General features: G+C 43.1%; 1 protein-coding gene across 10 annotated transcripts in view; it reads left to right on the top strand.

Annotated features, from left to right (window-relative positions):
• The window catches only part of CC2D2A (coiled-coil and C2 domain containing 2A), a 176324-nt gene that overhangs the window by 86652 nt on the left and 72801 nt on the right, over nucleotides 1-16871 (top strand). For all 10 annotated transcript variants that reach the window (XR_007151443.1, XR_007151442.1, XR_007151441.1 and 7 more), the window contains 3 exons: nucleotides 10282-10438; nucleotides 13151-13298; nucleotides 16178-16316. Coding sequence is in view for 7 of the 10 variants with exons in the window: in XM_047855028.1 (XP_047710984.1) it covers nucleotides 10282-10438; nucleotides 13151-13298; nucleotides 16178-16316 (444 nt within the window). In the remaining 3 variants the exon portion in view is untranslated. The remainder of the gene's footprint in view (nucleotides 1-10281; nucleotides 10439-13150; nucleotides 13299-16177; nucleotides 16317-16871) is intronic.

The following is a 16871-nucleotide window of genomic DNA, read 5'->3' as shown; positions in this document are numbered from 1 at the left end:
GAAATAAAATAGTTTTGCGATGATCACCTTCATTTCTTTATCATTCACATCTGTATCTGTCGCTGTCCCCCCACCTCCCCGAACCAACAACTATCATGTGGTTCTGCTGGGTGATGCTTACATCTTTTAGCATTATTATTTTTCCTTATGAATCAATCCTGTTGAGCTTTCATATTCTCGGCATGTGGACTGATTTCGGGGATTTTCCCTTTTAACTGAGCTGGCAGTTACTTGAGTTCCTTCCTTCGTCCACCCCTGATTTCCGTGGCCCGTCCACAGAACCGCACTATCCGAGTGGGGAACACAGTCCTATTTGGAGAAGTGTCTTCGTTAGCCCTTAGCCAGCTCACTTCTGTGGTTGTTATTGGTCCTCTGTAGACGTAAGTCCAGAACAGATATTTTTTTTTACGCACACATATTTATCTACTCAATTACATGGAGCCAGGCCGCCGAGAGCAGGTAGAAAGGACAGTGACGTCTGTGGTGGGACAGCGTGCATGGGGCAAGCAAGGTAAGGTCATCTACATGTAAGAGGATGTGGGTTTGGATGGGACAGGGGCCCACAAACATGGAGAAGATCTCTGGGAAATAACACTTACCGATTATCTACCCCAAGACCAGCTTCTTCACATACGCTATCTGATGTTACCCGAAAGAAAACCACAGGTACTATTATTCTCCCCGTGAGCTTCCGAGATCCTGAGTAACTACATCACCAAGCAGGTCAGGAGGCAGAAGAGAATTCAAACCCGGGACTGTTTGACTCTAAATTGTACTCTCATTTCACCATTTTAATTGGGGATAATGGTAACAAAGAGCCAAGTCTCAAATCTGACCTATCTCCACGCTCTGAGAGCCACTTACTGGAGAGGAAGTCTCAGAAAACAGCCTCAGGCGTCACTGCATATTGAGTTGTGTGGATATTTAGTAATATCTAGTATAATGGTTACTGAGCAATTACAATATGCCAGGCACCTTCTGTGTCTAGACTCAGTCCTCACGACAGTCGCACAGGAGCTGTATCATTGTCCCCGTCATCCCGAAATGCGGAGCACTTAAGTATACCTGCCCTAAGGTCACGCAGCCAGAAAGCGGCAGGGCCCGGGCCCAGCGCCCGGACCCGCTCTCATGTCGACCTCAGCAGGCCGCACGCACCAGCAGCTTGTACGTTCCATCCACCAAGCGTCTTGTTGCAGAGACATTGCACGAGGCTTGGCAGAAAACAGGAGTCCCTGGTCCCTGGCACGGCGATTAGACTGCAGTGGGGAAATGGCAAGAGGAGCTGGTGACTAAGGTCCAGTGGGGCAGGAGAAAAAAAATGAAGTTACCAAAAGAGGGCTTCCCTCTCAGAGGCTTGGCAGAGAAGGGGAGGAGGGAAACGAATCAGGGATTGGAGAGGGATGGTGGTTTACTTTAGGGTGTAGTTAGTTTCAGCATGTTTGTTAGTCGTGAGAAAAGCAACCAGTGCAGAAAAGACTGGTGACTTTGAAAATTAAAAAAAAAAGTGGTGGGGAGAGGGACCAGGCCCTGAATCTGGGTCAAGACTTGACAGGAAGTTCTTTTGGGGCGGGCATGATGACACAGGGGAGGTGGGTGGGGGGCAGAGCTGTGAAGGGGCCCACGTCAGATGCCCCCAACCTTTTCAGTGAAGGAAGGGAGTCTGTGGGCACAAGACTAGGAAGGGTTTGATGCGACCCTGAGGGAAATAGGGACATCGACCATGAGGTGACTAACACACGTGAACATCACAAGCAGCCAAGCTTGAAAGGCAGCCACTTGTACCAGATCCAGCACTAGCAAATGCAAGATGGGAAGCTGTTCTGCTTTGTTCTGTTCTGTTTTAAAAGCAGAGAATCATGATTTAAAATCATGCAATATAAATGGAATGTTGGTTTTTTTTTTTTTTAATCTATATGAATGTCCCTACATTTCTAAGGTTCATCTTCTCTGTACAATTCTAAATACCATTAGCAGGTAAATCTTCCCCAGATTGTTGAGTTAAAGCAAACAGTATTCCAAATAGAAGTAATAATAATTGCATACATCATCCCAAGTTGGACAAACATATGAACAAAACAAAACAGAGAGAACAGAAACAAACCCTTAAATACAGAGAACAAAATGGTGGTTTCCAGAAGGGAGAAGAATGAGGAGATAGAAGAAATAGGCGGAGGGCATTAACATGTATAAACCTCCAGGGGCACCTGGGAGGCTCAATTGGTTAAGCATCTGACTTCAGCTCAGGTCATGATCTCACAGTTTCGTGAGTTCAGGCCCCGCATCAGGCTCTATGCTGACAGCATAGTGCCTGCTTGGGATAATCTCTCTCCCTCCCTCTCTCTGCCCCCTCCTCACTCATACACTCTTTCTCTCTCTCTCTCTCTCTCTCTCTCTCTCTCTCAAAAATAAATAATAAATAAATTTAAAAAAAAAGAATTTCAAGGAAAAATACTTTAAAAAATGTACAAACCTCCAGTTATAAAATAAATAAGTCATGGGAATGAAAAATACAACATAGTCAATAATATTGTAATAACATTGTGTGATGGCAGATGGTGACTCCTGCTACCATGGTGAGCATTATGTAATGTACAGAATTGTCAGATCACTGGGAATGCAAACTGGTGCAGCCACTCTGGAAAACAGTGTGGAGGTTCCTCAAAAAACTAAAAATAGAACTACCCTACGACCCAGCAATTGCACTACTAAGCATTTATCCAAGGGATACAGGTGTGCTATTTTGAAGGGGCACATGCACCCCAATGTTTATAGCAGCACTTTCAACAATAGCCAAATTATGGAAAGAGCCTAAATGTCCATTGACGGATGAATAGATAAAGAAGATGTGGTATATATATATATATATATATATATATATATATACAATGGAGTATTCCTTGCCAATCAAAAAGAATGAAATCTTGCCATTTGCAACTACGTGGATGGAACTGGAGGGTATTATGCTAAGTGAAACTAATCAGTCAGAGAAAGACAAAAATCATATGACTTCACTCATATGAGGGCTTTAAGAGACAAAACAGATGAACATAAGGGAAGGGAAGCAAAAATATAAAAACAGGGAGGGGGACAAAACAGAAGAGACTCTTAAATATGGAGAACAAACAGAGAGTTACTGAAGGGGTTGTGGGAGGGGGGCTGGGCTATATGGGTATATGGATAAGGGGCATTAAGGAATCTACTCCTGAAAACATTGTTGCACTACATGCCAACTAACTTGGATATAAATTTTTTAAAAAATTAATTTAAAAAAAAGAATTGTCAGATCACTAGGTTATATACCCACCTGCAGCTAATATAGCATTGTATGTTAATTAAAGTTCAGTAATACATTTTTTAAAGTTTATTTATCTTAAGAGAGAGAGAGGGGCACCTGGGTGGCTCAGTCGGTTGAGTGTCCGACTTCAGATCAGGTCATGATCTCACAGCCCATGAGTTCGAGTCCCACGTCGGGCTCTGTGCTGTCTGACAGCTCAGAGCCTGGAGCCTGCTTCGGATTCTGTGTCTCCTTGTCTCTCTGCCCCTAACCCACTTACATTCTGTCTCTGTCTCTCTCAAAAATAAACAAACATTAAAAAAAAAAAAAATTAAGAGAGAGAGAGAGAGAGCATGTGTGAATGGGGGAGGGGCAGGGAGTGAGGGAGAGAGAGAGAATCCCAAGCAGGCTCTGGGCGGACAACACATTAGCGGGGCTCGATCTGACAACGCTGGGATCATGACCTGAGCGGAAATCAAGAGTTGGACACATAACCAACTGAGCCACCCCCAATAATACATTTTTTAAAAAACATAATCTCGAGTTGGTAGCCGTGGATGTAATCGCTATTCTGAATTCATTGCTGCCCTGCATTACACAACAGAAGAATTTCTGAACACCTGAATGTAAGTCAATTTTATTTCCTGCCATGTTTTTCCATAACATTCCACTTTCAGACACACACACACAAGCACTCATTTTGCTCAGAGCAGTGTTTGTCAAGCAGAGGTGACTTTGGCACCCCGGGGACATGTGGCCGTGTCTGGAGACATTTTAATTCTACCAAGCAGGGAGCTGGTGGCACCTCTAACGGGAGGAGGCCAGGGATTCTGGGGAACATCCCACACTGTATGGGACAGCTCACCACAGTGAGGAATTGCCAGCAATGCCGAGGTTGGCACCCTGACTTAGGAAAAAACAAAGTCAAACTTAATGATACAGAAAGCTGCTTACAAACACCAAACCCAGGGTGCCCATTTTCTGATTTTTTGAAAATAGCATTGCACCCGAGCATTAAGTAGAACTGATGCTACCTGGAAAGAGCAGGGTGAAAAGTGTGGAAAGATTGTGGGTGTTTTTTTGGCTTGGTCAGATGGAATCCATTTTTCCTTATTTAAAAACAAAGGGGGGGGCCCTGGGTGGCTCAGTCAGTTGAGCGTCCAGCTTCAGCTCAGGTCATGATCTCACGGTTTGTGAGTTCGAGCCCTGCATCCAGCTCTGTGCTAACAGCTCAGAGCCTGGAGCCTGTTTCAGATTCTGTGTCTCCCTCTCTCTCTGCTCCTCCCCCGCTCGTGCTCTGTCTCTCTCAAAAATAAATAAAACATTAAAACAAATTAAAAAAAAAAAAAAACGTTGAGGGGCACCTGGGTGGCTCAGTCAGTTAAGTGTCTGACTGTTGATTTTGGCTCAAGTCATGATCTCACGGTTCATGAGTTCGAGTCCCACATCAGGCTCCACTCTGACGGTGCAGAGTCTAGTTGGAATTCTCTATCTCCCTCCCTCCCTGCCCCTCCCTCTTTTGTGTGCATGCACGTGAGCGCTCTCTCTGAAAATAAACAAATTTTTTTAAAAAGTTGAAACGGTAGTCCCGGGTAGCAAAGCCTCTATTTCCCCTAGAGTTCATAATTGCCTCCGTCCTACAGACTCAACACCAAGAGTCCCCATTTACTTCCTGTCCTGACATTAAACAGGAATGTGTTTCCAGAGACCGGGAATAAGGACGCTTCTGCTGTCATCCACAGAAATGCCCTTTCTACAATAACTGCATGTTTTATGGGTCATTACGAAACAGGGTGGCCAGCACAGGGCACACCCACAAGGAATAAAAACCAAAACAGAAAAGCTTAGAAGCAACTCTTGTGGTCCTTCCATAATAACCTATTTGATGAATTATGAAAGTCTTACAGGGATGTTTTTGTAAAGCCATTGGAGCCACATAATATAGAAACTTTCCCTTATCTGTGCCAGCAAATCACACACTTACTTAACTGCACTGAGTGTTGGAGCATTTGGAATTCTGAAGAAGTGGAAAGTAAGAGAGTCACAAGGTCAGAGACACAGGTTGAATCAAATATTAAACTAAATACTGCAGTCCTGTCACTTTCTGAAGCGTTTTACTGTCGTAAATGGTATTTTCTGACTACTTATCCTTTCTACTCCCTCATCTTGGAGTAATATCAGGACTTCGTTAACTCCTGATTTTTTAAAAACATTTTAGCCTTAATGTATTTCACTTTTCACCTCCTTGCCTTTGGGGATATAGATGATTTCATTACAAATATGGAATATGCCATAAAATTCCTATAAATCCCCAGCAACTTATTGTCTCCTTTGAAAAATATTAAAGTATCTTGAAGAGACAGATCTTACCAGTTTAAGTAAGAAATTCTTATGTCATAAACTTTACTAAAATCAGTTGACCAGCGAGATTTAACAAGATGCTTGAGAAGTGTAATTATGTTTGTGAAAGAGCTTTGTAAGCCATAAAGTACTATAAAAATGCAGGTGCTCATTGTCAATCGTATGCCCAGAGGAAGAAGAATAAATACTCATTGAGCTCATAAGTAGAAGAGACTTTTCATCCATGTCGGCTAAACTTCAGCACCGCCTTTCTAGGGAGCCTTAAATAACATCTTTGTTTTACAATGAAAGCAAAAAGCGGGGAAGGCCATGCTCAAGGTCAGGAAGCTCTGTCAATGTCAGGATTCAGACCCAGATCTGTTGGAACACAACGCTACCCTGTCCTGTCCACCACACTGCCCTCTGCAGGCTGCGAGAGGAGTGACAGTCAGGTGTGGAGTAAATTAAGACTGAGAAAATCTGAGAGCCATGGTACACCCAGGTCTACCAGCTGTTCAGAGAAGAAAACCATTTCATTCCATGGATTTATCATGTAATGCTTTGTTTCTGGGGGCTCCTGGCTGGCTCTGTCGGTGAAGCATGCAACTCTTGATCTCGAGGTCCTGAGTTTGAACCCCACATTGGGCAAAGAGTTTACTTAATAATAATAATAACAATAACAATAATAATAAGGGCGCCTGGATGGCTCAGTCGGTTAAGCGTCCAACTTTAGCTTGGTCATGATCTCATGGTTCATGAGTTTGGGCCCTGCATCAGGCTCTGTGCTGACAGCTCAGAGCCTGTAGCCTGCTTTGGATTCTGTGTCTCCCTCTCTCTCTCTGCCCCTCTCCCACTCATGCTCTGTCTCTCTCTGTCTCTCAAAAATAAATGAAATGTTAAAATAATAATAATAATAATAATGCCTTACTTCTATTTAGAGTTAGCATGCTCCCTTCTAAATACATTAACTCCCAAATGGAAGGTACTGGACATTCCAAGAGAAATCAGGCAAGACCCCTATCCTCAGGAATCTCCACATCCAGTAAGACATATAATGCATAAACAAGGAATTTTGATAGAGTGGATAAGTGTTTCTGTAGGCAAAACACAGGGTAGGGCGGCGGCACATAAGTGGGTGTCAGTGGGCCGGTGGCCACTCCCCCCATGTCTCACTTGGTGCCCAGTACACGTGGGCACCTTACAGAGAGTTAAAGCACCCGCACTGAAGTGAGCGAGGCATACCTTTCTTGCGGAGACAGCCAACCTCTTGAGAGTTCCGAGCAACCAAGAATTCTGAGACAGGAATAGTTCAGTCTTGTGATCACAGTTGCACACGTTGAGGTGATGCTTTAAGCTCTGATTATAGACATTGTTTTTATGATACTTCATTTTGCGTTTGATTTTTTTTCATTCAGATTTAAGATTTTTTTTAAATATTTATTCATTTTTGAGAGAGAGAGAGAGAGAGAGAGAAACAGAGTACAAGTGGGGAAGGGTATAAGAGACAGGGAGAATGCTAAAGCAGGCCCAGTCTCTGAGCTGTCAGCACAGAGCCCGACACAGGGCTCGAACCCACAGACCACAAGATCATGACCTGAGCTGAAGTCGGACACTCACCCGACTAAGCCACCCAGGCATCCCCTCATTCAGATTTTAAATACTCTTTCAATCATTGTTTCTCACCAATTTGTCTAAACTTTAATATATATATTATATAATATATATATTACATATATAATATAATATATAATATATATTATGTATAATAATATATATATTAATATATAATATAAACTTTAATATATTTTTTGGTTCATGGTTTTGGCTGTAAAAGAATTCTTAATTATTTGATTACCTTTCTGACTGTCCCTGGCCCATAAGGAAGATATAGCAAAACAAGGTATGAGTTTTGCAGTGAAACAGTTATGGATTCAAATTCCAGCTTTTTGAATTACTACATGAGTGGCTAGGGGAGTTTCTCCTCTTGGAGCTTCAAATCCATCATCCAGAATTGTTGGGTCTGTTAGCTTGCTTAATCTTCACCACAAACCGTTCTTCATAGGAATGTGCTAAAGATTGAAGAAAATACCAGGTCCAAAGTCCATACCGGGCTTCGTACAAACAGATGCCTCAAAGTTTTGGCAAAGAACAAAAAGTTTCTAAAAGGAAAGAAAACCTAACATTTTCTCAAGCTGAAACTTTATTCTAGTGAGTCCATAATTTAATAGGTCAACCAAGATCTCCTGTGCAAGAAAAAACAATCTGTTCGAGGGTCTTTGAGCTCTGTAAGATTACAAATCCACAGGCTCTTATGCAAGGTTGAGACAAGCAATAAATGGCACCCCTTTTCCCATTAGACCTCTAAACCAATAAAAATACAGAGAAAAAGTGGTTTTTTGAAACGTATAAAAAGGGAGAAGGGTCACCTATAAGTTAATAGAGCCTTGAGGGACTTATCAATCAGTTGCACTGTACAGAATATATTTTGATCCTGATTCAAATGAAGTTTTACAGTAATTTTTTGAAACTCTGAAGGAAATTTGAAACTTACTAATATTTGACATTACTAAGAAACTACTGTGATAATAGTATTATAACTATGCCTTTTAATATCATTATCTTTTAGAGACACATATTGAAATATTTACAGATGAAATGATGTCTGGGTTCCAAATATTGGTGGAGACGGAAGGGATGAGAGTATAGATGAAACCAGATTAGTCAGTCATAAGCTAATGGTATTTGAAGCCAGGTGATGGTTTAGGTTCATGGTATATTATTCTTTTGGGTTTTATGTTTGACATTTTCCATAAAAGATTTTTTTTAATTTTTTTATGTTTATTTATTTTTGAGAGAGACAGACAGAATGTGATCAGGGGAGGGGGAGAGAGAGAGGGAGACACAGGACCCAAAGCAGGCTCCAGGCTCTGAGCTATCAGCACAGAGCCCGATGCAGGGCTCAAATGCAAAATCATGACCTGAGCCGAAGTCGGACACCCAAACGACTGACCCACCCAGGCGCCCCTATAAAAGACATTTTTAAAAGAGACCAAAACATCATCTTTTTACTAATAAAGATGAATTTGGAGAATGTGGCTTACTCATGGGCTTCCTGCTTGCCCTGAATTAGGTGAACTTGGCCACTCCACACAGGTAAGTTCTGACTATCACAGGTCTCCTAGGGCACCCAGCCTGCTAGAAGAGCTCACAGCAGGGACGCCTGGGTGGCTCAGATTGTTAAGCTTCCAACTTTGGCTCAGGTCATGATCTCATGGTGTGTGAGTTCAAGCCCTGAATCAGGCTGTCTGTTGTTAGCACAGAGCCAGCTTCAGATCTTCTGTCTCCCTCTCTCTCTCTCTGCCCCTCCCTTGCTTTCTCCTCTCTCTCTCTCTCTCAAAAGTAAATAAACATTTTTTTTAATGAAAAAAAAAGAATAGCTCACAGTGGTATTAAGTCTGGGGTCCTGAGTTCAGTTCTTATGTAGTATTTGTCTTTGTCTTTGCCCCAGTAGACCCTCCAAGCTCAGTCAGCCATGTGGCAAATGCAATCTGGTGGATACCAGGGGCCTGGCACAAAATCATCCTCATCTTCATCCTTGAAAAGAATTCATATCATACGCCTTGTAAGGGGAGGGGGTGAGTGGAGAGGGTCCAGAGGGTCCGTAGTGTCATCTTTGTGCATTCCATCGGTACGTGGGAAGTCTATTGCACAAGTCTATTGCAATAGCGGGACTCTATTGCACAAGAAGAAAAATATGAAGATCTAATTAGTAAAAGTGAAAGGAGTGGAATCGGCATTTTAGAGAAACGTGTACCAGCCACAGGGACCTCTTGGAAGGAAAGAATAACACAGGAAAGAAGCCAGCAGAACTGTGGGTATCTTGTCATCTTCTTCCACAAAAGAGAAATGACCCAAGGATACAAGAGAAATTTGATCCAATGGCACAAAGGCTCATCTTGAAGCTGCATTGTACATTCATAATCAGTGGTTGCCTTGACACTGGATTCTTCGTCTCATAGTGACGGCATTACAATAAGACACGCCACAGTCACTAGAGCCACCGTTGGTCTAGTTTGCTCCTGCTTGGGAGAAGGTCTGAGAAGGAGCTGGTACGGTTTCAGCAGCTAACAAATAAAATGAGCTCTTGAAGGGAAGAATCTGAAAGATGTACTAAATAGTAGATTTGAACCTGATACTCTAGAGTACATCTAGGTATGATACTTCTCCTGTTGACCTTGAAGTTGGTGTAAATAATAAATCATCTGGTGGCATGTCCACTTTATCTCACCCAATCCACCTGATGGCATCACTTTCTGAAATAACATAAGCCAGGAAAAGGAAGGAGCCCATTCCCCCAGATAACCTGAGTATCAGTTTGAAATGGAAACAATTGTGGTAGACTGCTACTTTGATTAACCCCTCTCTCTACCCCTCTCTCTCTCTACTTTCTTGTCTGGAAAGTAGGCCAGACAAGAGGACAGGATGTCAACAACTTGGCCATAAATACGGTGCAATTTAGTCTCCATGGGAACCATAACACAACTCAGCTTTTCCACTCAGAAATGGGTGTTCTGGGCTAGAACAGTGATTAACATAGATAAATGGACTAAACTCTGGGAGTGAGCACACTCTTACTATTTTTGTCTGTTTCTCTTCCTCGATTTCAGGTATACGAAACAGTTGGACACAGTGGCACCACTTTGCTGGCAGAAGTGTTTCTGCCTATTCCTGAAACGACCATTGTCACTGGAAGGGCTCCCATTGAAGAAGTGGAGTTTAGCAGTAACCAGCATGTGACCCTGGACCACGAGGGTGTTGGAAGTGGTACGGAAAGCTCATTATCCTCAGTGGCTCACGGTTTTACTGTCAGATTTGAACATAACTTTTCTTTTTTCGTTTTCAAACAACCAGGTAATTATAAAACTGCTTTCAGAAATTCAAATTAAAATGATGATATACAATTTTTTGCAGTCATCTTTTATACCGTTGGTGGCCAATAAATTCATAAAACTATGCAAGTATAAAGGAGTTCGACAATGTGAATCAGGACCTTTAAAATGCCTTGGATACCTTAGTTTCTTCTTCTAGGAATCTTTTCTTAGAAAATAATTTGAAATGAAGACAAAGTTTTGTGTATATAAGATATATATCCGGGGATTATTTATAAGGCTGAAAAGGTTTTAAAAACTTAAATATTATAATAGGGAGATTATTAGTTAATATTCTCTCTATTATCCCCTATAATTGTAATTACGTATACAATGGACCTTCTCACTCTGTCTACCATGTTTCTTAACCTCTCTAATGTATTTGCTTATCCTTTTCTTTCACTGCTGTATTCTGTGACACTTCTTTAAATCTGTCTTCCAAGTCATGAATTCACTCTTTGGCTGTGTCTAATCATTGAAACTCATCACTGAGTTTTTCATTTTAATTATTGGATTGCTCACCTCCAGAAATTCTATTTTGTTCTTTTCCAATCTGTCTGGTCAGTTCTGATAATGTTTGTCCTTTCCTCAGACTCTCAACCATTTCATTGTTTTATTCCCTCATTACTTCATTTATTTTTAAAAACATATTACAAATACTTTTTTAATGTTCTGTAGCTGATCATTTCAGTACCTATCTGCTTATTGGTCTGATTCTGTTGCTTCTTATTCATGGTGGCTTGTTTCTTCGTGTGTCTCGTGATTTTTTATTGTGAGCACATATTTGGAAATTTATCTGCAAGAATTCTTTGGGGCTCAAATCCAATCATCAACCTAAAAGTCTGGAGACCTAGGGGTGTCTGGGTGGCTCAGCTGGTTAAGTGTCTGACTTCGGCTCAGGTCATAAACTCACAGTTTGTGAGTTCAGGTCCAGCGTCAGGCTCTGTGCTGACAGCTCAGAGCCTGCAGACTGCTGCGGATTCTGTGTCTCCCTCTCTCTCTGCGCCTTCCCAGCTCATGCTCTGTCTTTCTGTCTCACTCTCAAAAATAAATAAACATTAAAAAAATTTTTTTTAATAAAATAAAAGTCTGGGACCTAGGCTTTAGTTCCCATTCTCACACTGATAAACTCTGTGACCCTAGTAATTATGTAATCTCTTTAAATATCTTCTTCATTCATAAAATGAATCTAAGGATACCCCCTTTAATGTCTTTTGGGGTTATTTTGAAGATTAAAGTGGATGTTCAATATAGAGGAAAGATCTCTGAAAAAAACACAAAGGTGCTATTACAGCGTAATAGTGGTATTATTTTGTGCTAATAATATTAACTGTAAGTCCAGGGCATGAAGGCACTATTTTTTTGTAATGTTTATTTATTTATTGTTGAGGAAGAGAGAGAGAAAGAGAAGGAGCACAAGTGAAGGAGGGGCAGAGAGAGAGAGAGAGAGAGAGAGAGAGAGAGAATCTGAAGCAGGCTCCAGGCTCTGAGCTGTCAGCACAGAGCCTGATGTGGGGTTCAAACCCACAAACTGTGAGATCATGACCTGAGCCAAAGTTGGACGCTCAACTGACTGAGCCACCCAGGCACCCCAAGTCACTATTTTTAGTGCTTGAAAATCTTTTCTTCTTTTATTTGATTAAACAAACTGCCCCGAGGCTTTTTATCATTAATTTCCAATGGGTAGAAGCCAAATCAGTAAGTGAGGCTTACTGTTGCCGCAGTAGCTTAGGAATAGCTAACGTTTGTTGAGTGGTCCAAGCACTAAGTGATCTGCATGTAAGACCCCACTTAACACAATTCTCCTTATTCGGGTGCACTCCCTCCCTAGGGCACTTGACTTGTTCCTTCTGCCACAAATACTCTTTCCCAAGAAATCGTCTCACTTCCTTACTTTCTTCTAGCGTTTACTCAAAGTCCCCTCTTGTGGAGCCCCTCCCTACCACCCCATCTAAAAGTTCAGCCCTTTCCCACCCACCCCCAAATACACATTGTCTGTATACACTCCCTAATTTATGGTTTCTCTTCACACTTCTCACTCTCTAACAAACCATACATTCCTCCCATTTCTCTTATTTACTGCCTGTCTCCCCTGCTGGAATAGCAACTCCTTGAGAACAGGGATTCTCATCAGTTTTGTGTCTTTACGGCCATCTGCAGCGCCGAGAATAGTCCCTGGAGCCAAGCAGAAGCTCAAATTAGTATCCACTGGATGAGTGAATAAATGGATGTCTTCACAGGAATCTTTTTTAGGAGGTATTATTATTATCCCTATTTTATGTATAAAGAAACTAAGGCTCCGAGAAGTTAGGTCATCTGTTTGTGGTCACACAGCTGTTAAGTGGCAGAACCAGAATATGCACCCAATGGTCCCACTCCAAAGTGCCTCATTCATTGTCACCTCTACACCCTGCTGTCAGAGAGAGAACCAAGAGGCCTATTCTGCACATCATTGCCTGAAGAATTTCAGTGCCGCTGCTGTGAATTATGTGTTCTGTCCTGCCAGCCCTATCCTCTCTGTTCCATTCGTCTACTGTCTGCTTTCTCACCAAGACTGGACTCGCTCCCTTTTCATAAACAGCGTCTGTGTAATCTGGTGTCTCCCTAGGAATGCCCTTCTCGTTTGAAGCTGATGGTAGCAATCAACTGATTCTCATGACCTCGGGGAAAGTGTCCAACAGCGTGGCATGGGCCATTGGAGAAAATGGGATCCCTTTGATTCCTCCACTGTCACAGCAGAACATCGGATTTAGAAGGTGATGTGTGTCTATAATAAATTGATGAGTAATGTGTTTGCATTAATGATATCCGGGGGGCGGCCGGGAAGCTTGCAATATCACATTCTTTCCCTTTTTTCTCATGTGCTAGTAATTCCATGTTTTTTTTATGGTACTTGAGGTAAAGATTAAAATATTAATAGCCTAATAAATATTAGATGTTTAGCAGTGCCAGAAACAGCAAAAAGCATTTTGCCTTGTTTAATCTCTCCGGTAACTCTGTGAAGTATTCTTTTCTTCATTCTTCATTCTTCAAGTATTCTTTTTCTTCATTTTATAGACGGGGGGAAATGCTGAGCCTATGATTGTGTATAGGTGGTCCTCGGTGTGAATGATGATTGTTATAGAACCTTCTGGTTATATAAAGGTCCCTATTGTCAGTTCTTTCCCTTGATTGCTAGATCCTTAGGCACTCTGTACCTCACCTATTTACCCCTAGGCAGGCCCCACTTCCTTGTGGTTGGTCCCTGTCCAGGCAGCCTGGACTATGGGGGCCAGGTGGCCTGGGTTCGAGTCTGGCTTCTGTCCTGCCCCAACAGATGGGTCTTGAGTTCATCTTTAACCATTCTGGGCCTCCGTTGCCTCCACCATAAAATACAAGGACTTGGGGCACCTGGGTGGCTCAGTTGGTTGAGTATGAGACTTGGACTCAGGTCATGATCTCGAGGTTTGTGAGTTCAAGCCCTGCATCGGGCTCTCTGCTTTCAGTGTGGAGCCCACTTTCAGATCTTCTGACCCCCTCTCTCTCTGCCCCTCACCTGTTGTGCTCCCGCTCTCAAACATAATAAGCACTTAAAAATAATAATAATAAAGAAAAGGACTTATCCTGATCATCAAGAAGACAGTTTGTAAGTCACAGACTGTCATTTTCGACATGAAGGGAAACAGAGCGGGCCAGGCTCCTCTCCTTTTCTGCCTTCTCCGTCCCGATTCCGATGTCCCTGTGACGAGAACAAGGAACATCTGGTCAGCACCTCCTCAGTCAGGAGATGGGCGGTCACGTCCAGTGGAGGCCTCGAGCCTCGGCATTCTGTCCTCATTCCACTGAGTTCCACACCCGGGACGAAAGCTCCCACTCTCAGGAGAGGAGGTAAAACACAATGTGAGCGGCAAGAGACACAGCTCCATTAACAAAGCCCTGACGCAAAGGTGCGGAGAGCGCTGGCCTCCTGGGAATTCAGTCGTGTCCCAATCCGTTGTGCGTCCGTTTTTTCCTCTTGTATTTTGGCCTCAGCTACGAGGGGTCCCCAGGTGAGTGGGAAGTGAGGCTCTCAGGGCACCCTGAACCGATTGCGCAGGCTCCTTCTCACTGGCCCGGATCCAGGAACTCGGGACACTTCTACGCCCTGGGCAGGGTTGTAGGGATACTTCTTTTTCTTTTTTTGGTTTTATTGAGATATAACTGACACATGGCATGAGTTTAAGGTGTACCATGTAATGATTTGATAAGTGGATATATTGTGAAATAATCACAATAAGTCTACCTTACATCGATCACCACACGTAGCTGCAAGTTGTGCTTTCCTTGTCGTGAGAACTTTTAAGATCTGCTCTCTTAGCAGTTTGTAAATGTGCAGTGAAGTACTGTTAACTGTGCATCAGATCTCTGGAACGTCTTTATCGTATAACGAGAACTTTGGACTTTTTGACCGCCTTTGGCCACCGCCTCTCCCGCCCCACCTCTGGCCACCACCAACCCGTTCTCTGTTTCTACAAGTTTTGTTTTGGTTTTGGGTTTTGGTTTTGATTCCAGATATAAGTGAGATCCCACCTTATTTGCCTCGCTCTGTCTGACTTATCTCACCCAGCACAACGCCCTCAAGCTCCGTCCATGTTGTTGCAAATGGCCGGATTCCTCCTTTTTTATGGTGAGTGACATACCACATTTTCTCTATCCACTCACCCACTGAGGGGCACTTCAGTTGTTTTCATGTCTTGGCTCTCATAAATCATGTTGTAATAATCATGGGGGTGCAGACACCCCTTTAGGACAGCGATTTTGTGCCCTTCAGGTGTATGCTCAGAAGCGGAATTGCTGAATCATATGGCAGTTCTGCTTTTAATTTCTTGCAGAGCCTCCGGACTGTTTTCCAGTGTTCGCACCAGTTTACATTCCCACCAACAGTGCACGGGGGTTCCCTTTTCTCCACATCCCCACCAACACTTACTATTTCTTGGGTTCTTTATTTTAGCCATTCTAACAGGTGCGAGGTGATATCTCACTGTGGTTTTGATTTGCATTTCCCTGATGACAAGTGAGGTTGAGCATCTTTGCACGTGTCTATTGGCCATCTGGATGTCCTCTTTGGAGAAACGTCTATTGTGGTCCTCTGCCCGTGTTTTAATTAGATTATTTGGGTTATTGCTATTGAGTTATGAGTTCCATATATACTTGAAACATTAATCCCTTATCAGATGTGTGGTGTGCAAGTATTTTCTTCTACCATTCACTCTTCTCTATTGTCCCTGAAACGTGTATTTTTTAATGTTTATTTATTTATTTTTTTGAGACAGAGACAGAGTGAGCAGGGGGAGGGGAAGAGAGAGAGAATCCCAAGCAGGCTCCACACTGTCAGCACAGAGCCCGATGTGGGGCTTCAACTCTTGAGTCATAAGATTGTGACCTGAGCCAAAATCAAGAGTCAGACGCTTAACCGACCGAGCCACCCAGGCACCCCCCAAAACGTATTTAATAGCAGTCATCGAGCAAAGAAAAACGGCAAAACTCCTTCCTTATGATCAGATTTTCTCCCTTAGACATAACAGCCTCCTTAGGCAGTGCCGTCCTGGGATTTTGCAGGCCTGAGGCAAAGTGCTCTGTGAAAAAGCCCATCTCACGGCATTAACTTCTTTTCCAGTGCTTTGAAGAGAGCAGATGCCATCTCGTCCATCGGCACATCGGGACTGACAGACTTGAAAAAGTTGGCCAAGTGGGCAGCAGAGTCCAAGCTCGACCCAAATGACCCCAACAATGCCCCTTTGATGCAGCTAATCTCGGTAATGTGGCACCATCGTGCGCACACTGCATTTCTCCACTTGCTGTGCCAATAATAGACACGGCTCGACCCTTTACACGAATTTTCTTTCGCACTGTGTTCTCCAGTGCGATAGTGTTTAAGAACACGAGTGCCGGGTTGAATGACAGGTTTAAAGGCCGGCTTTGCCCCTGCCTGGCTGTGTGATCAGGGCGAGCACTCATGCTTCTAAGCACCGTGACACCCTCGCAGTGTGGCCATGACGACGTGCAATGCCTCATCTCAACAGTTAGCAGGGCACACAATCGGTGTGCAACAAATATTAGCTGTTGTTACGGTGTTGCTATTCCTCTTACCGCTAACCTCTGTAAAACCCTAACGAAAGGCCTTGTTTGGCCCCTCCCCTGGAAAGGCACCTGAGTACGGGTGTTCAGAGTCACCTGCTCGAGGTCACACGGCCGGTAAGGACGCGGATCCAAGACCATTTCAGAGCGCGTGCCCGTTCATCACACCTGGTGGGGCCTTTTAAGAAATGGTGGTTTTGTTCGTTTATTTTCCCATTTGATGATTAATTAGA

This window comes from Prionailurus viverrinus, chromosome B1 (assembly GCF_022837055.1).
Source record: "Prionailurus viverrinus isolate Anna chromosome B1, UM_Priviv_1.0, whole genome shotgun sequence".
NCBI lineage: Eukaryota > Metazoa > Chordata > Mammalia > Carnivora > Felidae > Prionailurus > Prionailurus viverrinus.
The sequence above is the reverse complement of the archived record's forward strand: the minus strand, read 5'-3'. Positions and strand labels throughout refer to the sequence as shown.